Source organism: Eurytemora carolleeae, unplaced genomic scaffold, assembly GCF_000591075.1.
Source record: "Eurytemora carolleeae unplaced genomic scaffold, Eaff_2.0 scaffold763, whole genome shotgun sequence".
NCBI classification, from domain to species: domain Eukaryota; kingdom Metazoa; phylum Arthropoda; class Copepoda; order Calanoida; family Temoridae; genus Eurytemora; species Eurytemora carolleeae.
In genome coordinates, this window is record NW_019396649.1 from 56,278 (window position 1) to 72,281 (window position 16,004).

Below are 16,004 nucleotides of genomic sequence, written 5' to 3' on the forward strand. Positions count from 1 at the left end.
CCTCCTGATAATATGTAACTCTGCTGGATTCCCTCCCCACCCCTTTCTTCAGACAAGGAATTTATCATGTTAATGGCCTGCATTTCAAAGCTCCAGAGGGCTTTGATGCAGGTATAGGTCGTTTGGAAACTATCCCTTGGATATTGGTTCAGGTAGTTTGGTAACTATTTTTAGATGCAAGTGCTTATCGTTTGGAAACTATTCTTAAAAACATGTTCAGATAGTTTGGTAACTATCCTTTTAACTTTGATAAAAAGTCACGTAGTTTGGAAACTGTATTTAGATATAGGTTCAAAGTTTGGAGACTATACTTTGATACAGGTTCAGGTAGTTCGGAAACTTTATTCAGATTCAGGTTTAGATACTTCTGAAACTAAACTTTAAGATGGTTTAGGTAGTTTGGAAACTATTCCTATTTACAGGTTTATAGTTTGGAAACTGTTTTTTAATACATGTTTAGGTAGTTAGGAAGCTACCAGGTAATCAAGTTCTAGTACGGTGATAATCATAAAACTCTGGTCTTTTAAATCAAGTTACAACTTTAAATAGTCCAATCAGCATCATGCATGGCCCATTTCACTAAATTACTGATTTAATAAATGTTTAGTAAAATTATTTGTCCTGTAACAACATTAAACTGTAACAACATTAAATACGCTTAAGTATTGCTATAATGTCGTCTTCCTATTTCATAGTTTTCTTATTCTCACTGAAGTTTCAGACTGATCAGAAACAAATTCAGCCATTTTCCATAATTTGTTCAATTCTGTTGTACACTGAATGCCAAGGTTAATCTATTTCCCCGTCAGGGAATGTTCTTGTTTAACCGTCAAGTCTCCAAACGACTAGTCTGCAAGATGCAATCAACAATGGAAATATTAACCAATCTAAAAACGTTATTTTCCTCCCCGCCGCCCCTCAGACATCATACAACGGTCAAAAAACTGAGGAGAGGGGAAATCAAGTTTATCGTAGGTTGGTTCAATTACAAATTAATGGCGTTGGTTTTGAAGTACTAATAGGCAGAATTCGTACTGATTTTTGCTTTTAAGAGCTTGCGACCTTTTGAGTTTTGATTCATGCATAATCATAAGAGAAAAATTGGTTTCTAACATATTTGTTTGTCGCACAAATTCTTGGTTAGAAATTGATAGGAAACATTATTTAGTGAAAAAAGATTATTTCGCTTTGCGTTCAATAGAAGTAAATCACTACGAGATTATAGTTAAAAAACTTAAGTAATTATTTCCACAGATTAGATATAAAGTATTATATCCTCTGATGAAGTATAAATGTCAAAATTTATCATACAAATCAGCCCAATTCGGATACAAGGTCTAATTCATTCAAAATATTCGGTACGACTTTGTCAGCTCGTAGTTCCTCGGTTTTGATTTTACGACCAAGTATGAGTGAAAAAAGCAAATTTATAAATATACTAGGCTCATCTTCTATTTAAATTGTGAACATGTTCTTTTTGTTTACATTTTAAAACAAAGAAGAAAATTTTTTTGCGGATTTAAAAAAAAAATTCGCTGATTTTCAAGAATTAAATTTTTTTTACAAAATTAAAAACCTTTAAAACACATTTTTTAAAAAATTTTATCATTCATAAACCTTTCCTGTGGTCACGTGATGTCCCACAAAAAATGTGGGCCCGATCAGATTCGGTTCAGCCGTTTTGACGTTTATTGGATACAAACAAACAAACAAACAGACACCCAGACAGACAAGCCAAATTTTATAGATTACTAGGCTTTTAAGGCGCTTCGCGTCCATCTTCTATTTAAATTGTGAACATGTTCTTTTTGTTTACATTTTAAAACAAAGAAGAAAAAATTCGCGGATTTTCAAGAATTTCATTTGTTTACAAAATTAAAAACCTTTAAAACACATTTTTTTAAAATTTGTATCATTTATAAACCTTCCCTGTGGTCACGTGATGTCCCACAAAAAATTTGGGCCCGATCGGTCAGCCGTTTCGACGTTCATTGGATACAAACAAACAGACAGACAGAAAAGCCAAATTTATATATATAGATGTTACGTTTTCAGCTCTATTAGTTTAAGATGAAGATCACCAACTTAAAATAGAAATAGAATTAAAATTAAAGTAGGGAGTCCATTAAAAGTAGACTTGCAAATTTTCTTTGAATTCTGATAGAACTTCGAAGACATCGAACGAATTCATAAAATGCCATTTACTGAATTTAATAATAACCTTGCGGGAGATATTTAGTTTTAAATTGAATAATAATATGGAACTCTTGAAATATGTTGCTGCATGCTGTTCATTTATTTCAACAATTTCTGAGTTTTAGTATTTTATTGAAAAGTTGTCAAGACGACATTCATAAATGTTTCAAAATTGATTGTATATCTTATATGCAGTCGTATTACTCAGAATATTTAAAATTGACGGAGATGTTAAAAAATATCACCAATTTGGAAGGTGCAAAAATGGCGCGTCTCATTTTGGAAATCCCGAGACTAGAAGTCTTTTGGTGGTAATTCTTTTAGTTTGGCCATCCTACACACCATAGTTTGAGTAGAAGTAAATATTTCCATTTACTGTTTAGCCCCGATATAAGGATTTATCTCTAATTGAAGAATGAGATAGATAGATGATACTGCCATGGAATTTCTATTGGTTCAGAATAGACAACAAAAACATGATTGAACCCTGATTGGATCAGGCGCTAATGGAATTGCATAAAAGTGTGTACAGGGTGTTCCACGAAACATGACAGTTGGTGAAAATAAATGTCTTCTTCCATAATTTTTTGTTTGATACCAAAGAGAATAACTAAAAATATTAAATGGCAGTCATTCTCCTAATAAAATTGATTTCAAAGTAAAAATTTTGAGTAAAAATTTGCTGAACGGAATAAACTGTAAAAAGCCTTTAGCATCTTATACATTATTTGGAAGACGAATAATTCTCCAGTTTCGCGTTGTCGAAAACGGCCTTATTAAACAAAGACGGGATAAAAAAGTGTTCACGTAGTTCCCATGTTTATATGGACACCCTAATTACAGTAGTCGTCGTACATATCTCAAAACAACGAAGACGACTTTCGATATCAATTTAAATAAATATAAAGCTTGTAAACCGCATGAATAGTTGATACGCTTTAACATGGAAACAAAGAGAAGCTGCTGTTGTTTGTCCAATCATAACTCCGGAACTCCTGGACCGATTTGCCTCAAAGTTTGATTGGGGAACTCGGTAGAACCATATTTTGAGCTTGGGTTTAGTAATCTAATTGGAGTGGGTTGGCTTTTGTAGCGAACGCTTAGTTTCCAGGCGACACCGAGTTCCCAAGTTGTCTTTCAAATGTTTCATCTATTCAGTCACAAACTTGTCATTCGTCTTCATCAGATAAATAAATAACTTCTAATTCCAATTTACATGGCAGTTCATTGAACAGTTTAAAAAGAAATTCTTATTCTTGGCAAAACCGATACAATACAAGTTTTAATATTGATCTTGCAAATAATAGCCGACTTTTAAATCGTCCCATTATTTCCTATTTATGTATTATTTCAATAAGTTTCTCTTATACTGAAAAGTCGGAAAGTTATTGTCTGAAAAGAGTGCTAACGCTTTGCAAAATTAAACAATTTTTTAATTGACTAGGGAAAAATCTACGTTAAATAATAAAATTAAAATATGTTTGGTATTTAAAGCATCGCCTACTCGATCTTCTAAATCAAATTGAATCTTAGAAATGAATTTATTTAACAGTGTATTTTACGATATTCAGTCTTCAATTCTCTCCCCGAGTATGGCCGGTTTAAGGTTATGGACTACTCCCCCCCTTTCCGGTCAACATGTACAATATTTACAACATTTCATACATTCAAGTAACATGGCGTTCACATCTAGTATTCATAATGATTATTTTCTCCAAAATGGTTCTCATACAGGATTAAGATGTAAGGTTATCAGCGCTAACCACATCACATTAAGCTTTGAAATATATTTCTGATATATGACGTGATCTAATGGATCCGGATCTAAAGGTAAGTGGTAAAATTTCAATTAAAATAAACGAGAAACAAAACTTGTTGTTCTCAAAACACACTTTTAAAGTGTCAACCAGAGCTTAGGATCCTGATCCGGATCCGCAAAAATATCCTGATCCACGGATCCGGATCCAAGGGGCAAAATGTCAACCAAAAACTGCAAAAAAACCCTAATTTTAACTCTCAAAACCCAAATTTAAACCATTGAAAAAAGAAAGATTATAAAAGCTTCCTGATTTATGAATGGTTCATCAAGTTTTAGCATAAAAAAAGCAAAAAATAAGACAAATAATTTGAAAATTCTGCTTTGTTTAAAAAATCAGTGGATTTTAAGGAAATAACCTGGATCCGGATCCATTTTTTTCCAGAGCGGATCCAGGATCGGATCCTGAACCGCATCAAACTTAAATGGATCCTAAGCACTGGTGTCAACTGATCATAACCTTTCCTTATTATTTGATAAAAATCAAGTTTCTACATAAAAAGATGTAGAGAGCAAAAGAAAACTTGTTTTGTATAAAAAATTAGCAAAACTTTTCCGTTTTTTACAGGACCGGATCCGGATCCGCATCAAATGAAATGGATCCTAAGCAATCGATAGTGCCTTTTTGAACATGATATGGTTGAACGCTGTAGAATACATTAGACCAAGTATATTGTATGCTTAGTACAAACTGTGCCTTGTACAGTGTACGTGCAATGTACAATTTCTCCATATTGGTTCTCAATTACAACAATTAACACATTAAATACAATAATAACAAAATTTAATTTTACAATCACGCGTTTAATTAGAACTTAAGAATACTTTTAAATTTCAAAAATAGGGATTTTACTGGTTGGTAATTAGAAATTTTAAATTAATTTAAGAATTCTGAACATTTTAATGAGCGAATTCTTGTTAAAAAATACGATTGTAAAATGAGCCCGTAGAGATAATAATGAAAAAATATTGTAAAAAAAGAAGTTCTTTGTTTTTAATTAACAAAAATAACGCGAAGTTTAGAACAGTCAGCATGAAACATTTTTTAGAAAATTTTAACATACATAGCGACACGGTTAAAGTACTTTTACAGTGAGGGGAACACAATTACGGAAATCAGTCTTTGAAGCATGGGATCAGTCTATTTTCTATTTTCGGAAAAGTGTCAAATTCAACAGACAAAACATTGCGGAAATGTTCCGCAATATTTTCGGAATCTACACTTTCTGAGGTAACTTGTTGCAGTCGGTAAAATGGCAATCGGAAGTGAAAATGGTGCAGAACACATTTTAACTGTTTATCCATTTCAAATCCGTATTACTGAGGTATTTAATTGCGTTAGGCGAGCATTGTTGATTAACGATTAAATGCATTGAAAAAAATGGGTCTATTGGTTGGTACATAAAACTTGTTACCACTAAAATGGTCTAAATAGACTCTTCCAGTTTTTCAAGAAAAAAACTTAACTTTTAAATAACATAGTAAAATTGAGCTAAATTTTTAAAATGATCAGACTTTAAATTTCTTCATTTGAGGTAGATATCGTAGTACATTGTTTACGACCAACATGTATGATAAACAATGAACAGGTGACAAAGGTTTCCAACTAGTGAGTTGAAATTATCCTTTAACATTCTTAGATCGTAGAGCTGACAAACTTCTAGAGAGCTGACAAGCTTCTAGAGGTCAAGCTCCCTAAGAGCTGACAAACTCCTAGGGGGCTGCAAGTTCCTGGAGAGCTGACTTACTTCTAAAGAGCTGTCAAGTGCTCCAAGAAAGCTGACGAATTCCTAGAGAGCTGTCAAGGTCCCCAAGATAGCTGTCGAGTTCCTAGAAAGCTGTCGAGTTCCTAGAGAGCTGTCAAGGTTCCCAAGAGAGCTGTCGAGTTCCTAGAGAGCTTTCAAGGTTCCCAAGACAGCTGTTGTAAGTGTTGAGCTCCAAGACAGTTCTCAAGCAGCCTCCTGATGTAAAGGCTCCACATTAGGTATTACTTGTCTCTTAGCCTGGAATCCCTGATACAAAACAAATATCATAAACCTGTCAGCAACAAGAATGGAAAGAGAGAGAGAGAAAATTTGAATAAAGAAAAAAAATAAACAAAACAGGAATTGAGGGACGGGGGGGGGGGGGAAAATTTGTAATTTCTATTTTACCTCCTCGTCTGGTGAACCAGAGGGTTTTCTTTTCAGCTGATTAGATTCCTCGCGAGGGGTCAACATCACGTTAACAGCATGCGCAGAACCATTTGCCAGGTTGATTGGCGCGCTGCTGTCCAGGTTGTGGTCAACTGGGTTGGTTGAATGACGTGATGGGACTATTTCACCGGTTTCCTTTTTGAAAAAAATTAATATTTATATATTTTCTTTATTAATTTATTAATTTGACCTGAATAAAATGACCTGAATATTCAGATATCCCGACAACAGGAATGTACAATTTTGTTATTGTGCATAAATTAAACACATTTTAAATTACATTAGAAGTGTGTGTGTCTCAAGGGAAAGGTAAATTGAAGAAAAATGTAAACTTTCGACAACTTCAGAAATGTTTTTAAAAATCCTCTTCTAACATTAAGCGCTATGCTGAAAATGTTACCTTCTTCATGCTATTCTCCTCCTCCTCCCTCTCCTCCTTTACAGCTACCTCTAGATCAGAGGAACTATGTCCTGCAATCATACAACAAGATTTAGTTTATAAACGGAGCAGTGTGTTTCTAGTAATCTCTGCGGTCTGTCCGATTTCATATCCGATCATAACTCAGGCCCCCTTGACTGATTTGTCTCATATTTTGATGGGGGAACTCGTTAAACCTTGGTTTTAAAATTTTAAGTTGAGTAGGTCGACTTAAGGTTGATTTGGTCGACTTTTTAGAGGGAACTTACTTTCCGGGCAAAGCTGGATTCCAAAGCTAATATTGCATAACATCAAAATCTTAGTACATTGATTAAAAGAAATTGAAATTAAGTTTTGCAGAAAAACCATGTGCATTGTGAAATGTGCATGGTGCACTGTTCATATAGCATCAAAATATTAAAGCCTTCAGCTAGGCCTTTTATAATTAAGTTATATGGCAGTCATAAAGAATAAAAGATACGAATGCAATTAGATCTTTAAATAATAAAGTAATAAATAGATTTACCTGAATCGCTACCGCCACTCCCATTGCCACCGCCGCCACCATTTACGACGGCGGCGTGTCTCAGGATGTTCGACAGGCTTACCGGCACATTCTAAAATGAAAAATTAGTATAATAAAAATTAGACTCATAAAGGAATCGAGTCTGTTACAAACTCTGATTTTTTAATCCCTTTATTTTGAAACCCAATTATTTCAAACTAAAATTAATTCTGTTAGTTGAAATAACCCAAGTTTGAAAGATCAAAGGTTTACAGCATCAGGTTGCAAAGATATAAGAATTAGAAAATTTGGGTTTGTGGCAAAGACTCAATTTCAATATATTTTGTAGTTTGTAAAAGGTATAAAGGGCAACCAAGTATATGATTGGTTGACAGAGATTAATCATTGAAGGGTAGAATCTGAATGCAATGCCAATAAACTCAGTGCGCCCACAACTTGTGACCATTAGATTAAAATTGTAAAACAAAGTATTATTAAACTTTCACACTGCGCAGCGGAAATATTTTTCGAGAGGGGATGGGGTAATACTCAACTCCCCATCCAGCTTGTATACCTGGTTGTTCAAGTTGTTAAAGTTGTTCATCTTCTGGTTCATCATCATCACCGTCATCATATCCAGCAGAGAACCTGGATGAAGTTATATTAAAGGGTTCAGTTCATATACAAGAATAGGATTTGGATTTATAAAATAATCACTTAAGTAACCCCATTCCCAACCTGATCTCAAAAAAGCAATTTCCCCAGTAGTAAGTAAGCGATATTTAATATAATCGATGAATTAGGGAAATTAAATAAACGATTCTAAGGGAAAAATAATTAATGTTTCAGCAATTAACATTGAAAGAGGGAAAATCTTGAGATTTCTTTCCAAACTTAAATTTTTCTGATATATATATATGTATACCCCTGGCATATTTTTACGCCCCCCCCCCCCCGTAAACCTCGAACAAAGTATGCGCGGACAACGACAGCCTAGTAAAACCCCGCAGGAAAAAATAATTCGGAAAGGGGAGGGGGGGGGGGGGAAAAGGGCCAAAAATAAGAATCACAGAACTAATAACCACCCCCGACCTCTGTTCCATATCTCAAGTCCTGCTTGTATTAAATACCTGGCATACTAGGAGCCTGTTCTACTTCAGGTTTCTGGGTTAGCAGAAGAGGTAGCTTCTGAACTATCCCCTCTTTAGGTAAACCAACCTAAATATCAGAAATTAGGATCCTCAAACTTGTCTTGCTAGAGATCAATCAAGGTATTTCTAGATTTCTTTACAGGCCTATCCATGTCCTGCAAGACCTATCCATGTCCTGCAAGGCCAATCCATGTCCTGCAAGGCCTTTACATGTCCTGCAAGGCCTATCCATGTCCTGCAAGGCCTATCCATGTCCTGCAAGGCCTATCCATGTCCTGCAAGGCCTATCCATGTCCTGCAAGGCCTATCCATGTTCTGCAAGGCCTATCCATGGCCTGCAAGGCTAAACCATGTCATGCAAACAGAAAAATATTAACCTCTGGTTTTCCATGTCCTTTCTTGTATGCCTAGTAATATTGCGTCTACCTATCTACGTGTCTACTTGTTTAATAGTAATTAATAACAATCTTAATCTGTCTAACAGTCTATCCCCCATTCTAACCACCTAAATTTTTATTCGTAAAAGTAAGTATATTTGTCTAATCTGTATCTGTCTACATTTGTCTATTGTTCAATAAATTAGTCTATTTGTCTGAATTCGTTGGTCTGCATGCCAAGACTGTTGATCATAGGAACCTAAAAATAAAAGAATCAAAATATAAACAAGTAAAAGATAAATAATTGCCAGACCCGAAGATTTATATGTTTAAATGGCTAATTGCCCTAAAAAAAGAAGGACTTCTTGTTCTCGCTCACTCACATGCTGAATGTTGATCTATTTAACGTACTACCTACAACCGTGGCTTGTTTGTACTTTATTACGTTATTACCTTGCTTGTTGGTATTTACTCCTACCTACTTCCTGGTTTGCATATTATTTACTTCTACCTACTACCTACTTCCTGGTTTGCAGATATGAACTTATACCTACTACCTGGTACCTACTTCCTGGTTTGCAGATATGAACTTATACCTACTACCTGGTAATAATAATAATAATAACTTTAAAGGGAATATTAACCTAATTCAAAGTAAGCTATCATTTAAAAAATGCCATTGACGATTCACTATAGTATTCTTCACCTTTCGTTTATATGATAGAGAATGGTGATATTTTCGTTTTTCAATCAAATGATTTTCACAGGGTGAAGGAGGCTAAACTTGAAAATAATTTTCGACCTTTTTAACCTTTTTCCCGCTCAAATGATTTCCCCATCAAAATATTGCAAATTGAGTATCCTCAAAAAGTTAAGTAGTGATTAAAAAAAACATTTCCAACACGACGAAATTTGTGGAATTGTTTTGGAAGTTTTTAATAACATTTACAGATATAAGTTTGGTACAACACATTTAACATTAATCGTCTTCGTATTTATAATAATAATAATAATCTTGATTTGTAAAAAAAATTGAGAAAAATATTTTAACAAGTGCACTTCACTCCCGGTCCCCTACCCACTTAGTAGTAACGTAATTAGTTGGAAATATATTAATGTATTTAAAATCTTTTAATTTACATCGTTTAAACTTAAATTAGTACAATTGACAGATTTTTAGAGTCAGTTCTTATGATATATCCACATTTACATTCTACAATATGTGTACGAGAAACTTGGTCAAATTATATTATTTAAATACAAATCTAAAACAAATTTAAATAATTAAATTTCACACACATATTAGCCATTTCCCCTAAACCCGTTTATTTGATTGTTGATCAATAATAAGTATATTCTAATATGAAATGCATTGGCTATTGCAGAAAAAAAATAATTTTTAACTTTCTTATTTAACATTTTCTGATGTAAGACAGCCCTATATTTTTTATGTTCTATATATATAGGGTATGTTTTACACAACACAAAATATTTTTTTTTGCATAGTTGAAGTTGATATATTTAAATGTCATCATCAAATGCAAAAATATTTTGTAGAGCACAAACAAAAAATCCGCTAAAAAAGATTTTTTGGAAACAATTCTTTTTTTCGGCAGAATATCGATTTGAATAAAAAATGTGTGTCTATTGAGTGAAAAATCATAAACTTTCTGTAATACTATTTTATATTTAGTCTCAAAACTTAAATATTCTATAATTCTGAAATATTATTAATAAATAGAATATTACCTTATCATACAGTGTGCGTGATGGAACCCCGTATTTTCTCGACGCCTGCAATGCACTCATCCCTGAAAAATTTTTTGTCGAATTAAAATTTACTTTTAACACATTTTTTAAAACAGGAAGTACGAGACATGATCATAATGCCTGGACAAAAATCAGATTGATTATTAAAAAGATCGGGACTGCTAATTTTTCAAAAATATATTTTTGAATTTTGATTAGAAAATGAATTATTATTTTCATATTACACTGATAATATTAAACGTAATCTTACCATTTTTTACTTCTTCAATTGCAGCAACAATATCATCCTAGATGGAACAAAACATTTATTACACAATTTTAAAAACTTATATTGAAAGAAGGTCAAATAGGTTTTTTAAAAAGGCATTTACTTTTTTGTCATAAAAATGGTGATAAAAACTAGTTTAAAAAAAATTCAATTGTTGTCTTTCTTTGTTTTATTTCCTTGGTGTACTGCTTGTACCGTTTCCATTCAGCTTTCCCGTTTGCTCCTGAAAAATATGTTCGCATTCAGGGTGATCTATATCTACTTGGACGGATTCATGGGATGCTTAATCTGGTTGGACGGATTCATGGGATGCTTAATCTGCTTGGACGGATTCATGGGATGCTTAATCTGGTTGGACAGATTCATGGGATGCTTAATCTGGTTGGACGGATTCATGGGATGCTTAATCTAGTTGGACGGATTCATGGGATGCTAAATCTGGTTGGACGGATTCATGGGATGCTTAATCTGGTTGGACGGATTCATGGGATGCTTAATCTGGTTGGACGGATTCATGGGATGCTAAATCTGGTTGGACGGATTCATGGGATGCTTAATCTGGTTGGACGGATTCATGGGATGCTTAATCTGGTTGACGGCATTATTGTTCAGAATTTCCTTCCCCGGAAGTGAACATGATTTTGGCTATTATCACAAACTAGATATTTTTGTCACTATATCACGTATTTTACCCTATATTAAGTATTTTTGCATCACTTACCTTGATTTTTATCTTTAATTTAGTCATTTTGTCCTTTTAGCCAAATTTTTTACCCAGGGCTTGGGGTGTTTTTTCCCCCAAAGTCACAACCAAAACATCAGGTTATTTTTACAGTTTGATGCAGCCCGCGCTATGTTCAAAGAAGTTATATGCAGCGGGGGGTGGGTAGCACGCGAGGGGGGTGCAGCGCCCCCTTAGGAGATTTTTTTTTTTGTATTTTGGTTGTACAAGGGAGTCTTTTGGTGCCCTAAAAAGGTCAAAAACCAAGTCCCCTCTGAGATTTTTTTTGAAATTATTAAAGCTTTTAAATGGGGCAAAACATGATTTTAAAGAAAAAAGTTTGATACTTTCTTGTGTGAGCCGAAGCTAGCAGATAAAAACTAATAATAAAAATAATTTGAAAAAAAAGTGTTTGACACTAAGCTGTCTATCCTCCAAGCAGTTAATGCCTAGCCTGTGCTACAATAAAGGTTTTTTTAATTCTCTTCCATTAGAACTTAAAATACAATTGGGAAATGAGATTTAGTTCTCAGTAAAAAGGAAATATATGAAACGTTTCTGAAGTATCTGATTTCTCTTCCCCATATAGGCAATGACTAAAACTTTTAATATTTTTGGGGTAAATCATGTTTTTTCTTCTCTTATGCCACTGGGGAAAGTAATAATTTCACCATTAAGAAATAGAGAGAAAGAAATATATTTATAATTTTCTTCACCAGGCTCATAAAATAGTGATATTATTAGGTTTCTTCTTCTTTTAATATATTTTTTTTCCCTCCCTTTTTCTTTTTATTCCTCTTTTTTTCTTTTTCTCCCTCTTTTTTTCTTTTTTCCCTCTTTTTCCTTTCGCCCCCCTTTTTTCTTCTCTTTTCTCTCTTTTTTCACTCTTTTCCCTTTTTTTCTTTTTTTTCTTCCCTGGGCTGAATTCTCCCCCCCCTTGGGGGGGGGGGGGGTGTTAAAAGTAAGAACGTACTCCTCTGGATTCATGGGATGCTAAATCTGCTTGGACGGATTCATGTGAATTTTTATTTACCAACAACTCTGATCATCCCGGGGGCCGGGGGGCTCTCATCGTTCATGTAGTGTCCGTGGTAGTTCTCTGCATTCATCTCCGCAGCACTCTAATTTTACAAAAAATATTTATTTTTAGAATCCTAGTTATAGCATAAAAAGTTTTAAATATTTTAATAAACAACTAAAAATATAGGTTTTAAGAAAAGAAAAAATCTAAATTTGTTTTTTAAAAAAGATTATCTTCTTTTTAACGAAAAACTAAAAAAATGGTTTTTTTTAATATATAAATGATCACTGATCAATGATCACGTCTTTTCTTTTTGCTTATTTTTCCACAATCCTCAGTTTGTTTATTAATTTTCTCTGATTTCCTTTTGCTAACAATAATGGAGCCAAAAAAATGTCTCACCATGTTACTAAGTGAATTTGAATCCATGCTATTCTCCTCATCTATTACAAGCACTCCATCATCCTCCTTCTCTACTCTGATTAGTTAATGGATTACTTAATCAATCAATTAATTATTATAAACATTTGTTTAATTATTGGTTGATTCGTTGATTTATCATTCAATTAATTGGTTCAATGGTCTAAAAATTGATTTTTTTACAAATCATTGATATAATAGTTCTTTATTACATTAATTCAACATTACTTGATTTCCTTAATTTAACAATTCTTGATTTAATTGAATCAACAATTTTTAATTTCATTAATTCAATAATTATTGATTTCATTAATTCAATAATTCTTGATTTCAATTCAATAATTTTTGATTTCATTAATTCAACAATTCTAGTTTTTTAATTAATTCCACAATTCTTGATTTCATTAATTCAACATTTTTTGATTTCATAAAATTAATAATTCTTGATTTCATTCATTTAAAAAAAGGGGTTTTGACAAAAATCACTACCAAATTGGATATAATATAAAAATCTAAAAAAATCTTGACATTTAAAAAATTGTTTTGACTAACCTGCCGGAGCCTAGAAGTTTGGCCGGTGATGTAGGCCAGATATTTGGCTTACTGCCGGAACTGAAAAACAAAAAAATAACGACATATTCAAAATATGTTTGTCTAGGCCAGATATTTGGCTTACTGCCGGAACTGAAAAACAAAAAAATAACGACATATTCAAAATATGTTTGTCTAGGCCAGATATTTGGCTTACTGCCGGAACTGAAAAACAAAAAAATAACGACATATTCAAAATATGTTTGTCTAGGCCAGATATTTGGCTTACTGCCGGAACTGAAAAACAAAAAAATAACGANCCCCCATAATACAGTTGTTGTAGCGATTGAACCGATAATGCAGTTGTTGTAGCGATTGGACTATAGTATCAAAGTCACCCCGAGAAACATACACCAATAGAACAGTCTTATGAGTGTATACCAAAAGATTAAATTCAAATCTCTACCTGGGTGTATAGCTGGATTTGGATGAGTTTGATTCTTTTCTGCTATCTCGGGAACTGTCCCTTTAATAAAAATTAAGCCTATTAAACTTCTCTATGAAACCGTTTCATTTTACATAATAAAAAATATTTTTTAGATATTTGATTTTTAATCCAAAAAGGTTTATAAATGCGTATATTTGATGTTAATGCGTATACAAATACATATTATAAGCAGAGGAAGTCTTGTTCCATGTAATCTCAACCACAGGGCTACAGGGGGGAGGAACCTGGTTTGTTTAATACTATTAACCCTTGTGAAAAGGCCAAAGGGGTGGGGGGTACCTGGTTGGTTTACTAATAATTACCCTAGTGTACGGGGGTATAATTTAAAGATCATCATTTATAATTTTTTATTAAAAGCTCACAACACTTATTTTAAGTTCTTTTTTAATTTCTAACCCTGTTAGTTTCATTACTGGATTGATTTACTTCTATGCTAAAGTCATTGCTACAAATTTGATTTTCTTTATCATACCAAAAATAAAATCATTGGTAATTTACAATAAAAGTTATCCATTTATTCATTTGAAAGAAAAAACACATATGTACAATGTACAATTAGCATACAAAGTACGTTAGATTTTAAAATAATTTAAGGTTGATATTTAAGGTGGATACTGGATACTATGTACCTTCAGTTTCAAGTTTTAATCTTTCAGTCCATATATTTTTGGTATTTGGCATTTTCCCCCATTTGCTATTATTCATGGTTAAATTTTAAAATTTTGTTTTATTCATATTTTCGATTTATTTTGTTTCTGTGTTTATTATTAATTTTCTATATTATTATGCTAACATTATACCTTGCAGTTCCTCCTCCTGTACAGATGCCTCCCCGTAGTACACATACTCAAGCAGACTTCGGATCTGTGTATACTTGATATCCTAATGCAGATCAAATATCAGTAAGCACATTAAATGGACTGTTAGCGTATTTTAAAGTGTGCCTCCATGCAAAGACGACAATGTTCGATAAACTATGGTACCCTTTAAACCAATATGTTCAGAATAATGTTGTTTTTCTAGACAAGTGATTGCTTCTTATCATCCTTATATGTTTTTCTGCATTAGAAATGCAAGTCACTTTTTTAAAGAACCACAATTGAAAAAAACTGTTTTTAAAATTATAAACATGCAATCTAATTAAATACTTCATAATAATCAGGCCCAGCTTTTAACGGTATCGTTGTGAATCGGATAGGGCATTAGCATTTTTTCATGGAGGGTCACTTAAAATTATTTTTACAGTCCACTTTAATAGTATCTACACTCTACAGGGTTATCTACAAAGGTTGAGACTGAAATGACGGCCTAAAAGTCTTAAATTAAATATAAAATAGTTAATATAAACTTACTAAACAAACATGTATACAAAGTTACAGCTTCAGGGAATTATAGATATAAAAAATATTGAAGATTCTGACACCTTTGAGGTTTCATTCTTTGTCGGTAACCCAGTTTCTGGACAAGGCCGGGAGGGGGAATCAGATTTATTGGTACAAAATATACACCTCATAAAGCGTTTTTTTTAATAAATAAAAATAATATACCCATCACTTTATTTATTATATGAATCTTTCGTTTCTCAAAGAAGGGAAATTTTCTTCTGTTAATCCTAAAATAAATTATTTAGACTGGTTTTTGTCACAACTCTTAAAATGCATTAACATTGTGTTTCATGGTGAGAATGTACAAAATAAAAATATTCTGATAATCTTTTCATTTACGAACATTGTATTTATTGTAGCTTGCAATTATTTATAATTAATTTCCCCCTTCTTATATTTATCCTTGAATGGATCCTGTAAATCCACAACAAATTAAGAATGTCGTCTTTATTACAGTGAACTATTTCGGGGGGAAAAACATGAATGTATAGCTTTATTACTCAAAATTAAAACGGATTTAGGATAATCTAGATATTTAAATAGATTATAACAACCATTAATCAAGATGTGGGCGCGTCGGCAGCCCGCCAAAGTTTAAGTTTGGTCTTCACGGTTTTCACGAAAATAACCTTGGTTATCCGTCAGATTTCAGAACTTCAACTTACTATCACCTAGAGACTTCTCTAAGCGACCGAGCCGAATAAGATGTATATGGTGTAAAC

At 32.9% G+C, this 16,004-nt stretch overlaps 2 protein-coding genes across 2 annotated transcripts; both read right to left on the reverse strand.

Moving 5' to 3' along the window:
• Positions 1–3,721: 3,721 nt before the first annotated feature.
• LOC111706883 (uncharacterized) lies at positions 3,722–8,435 on the reverse strand. The gene is made up of 8 exons (XM_023479824.1): positions 8,261–8,435; positions 7,705–7,778; positions 7,152–7,242; positions 6,608–6,678; positions 6,166–6,342; positions 5,334–6,024; positions 4,671–4,836; positions 3,722–3,954 (listed from the first exon to the last, which is right to left on the reverse strand). The coding sequence occupies exons 1-6, from the start codon at positions 8,265–8,267 to the stop codon at positions 5,962–5,964; spliced, it is 483 nt and encodes a 160-aa protein (XP_023335592.1). The 5' UTR covers positions 8,268–8,435; the 3' UTR covers positions 3,722–3,954; positions 4,671–4,836; positions 5,334–5,961.
• Positions 8,436–8,860: 425 nt separating this feature from the next.
• Positions 8,861–14,130, reverse strand: LOC111706877 (uncharacterized). The gene is made up of 9 exons (XM_023479808.1): positions 14,122–14,130; positions 13,856–13,915; positions 13,411–13,470; positions 12,841–12,916; positions 12,451–12,538; positions 10,873–10,919; positions 10,679–10,715; positions 10,408–10,469; positions 8,861–8,917 (listed from the first exon to the last, which is right to left on the reverse strand). Exons 4-9 carry the CDS (start codon positions 12,865–12,867, stop codon positions 8,861–8,863), a joined length of 318 nt encoding a protein of 105 aa, XP_023335576.1. The 5' UTR covers positions 12,868–12,916; positions 13,411–13,470; positions 13,856–13,915; positions 14,122–14,130.
• Between the last annotated feature and the right edge of the window lie 1,874 nt (positions 14,131–16,004).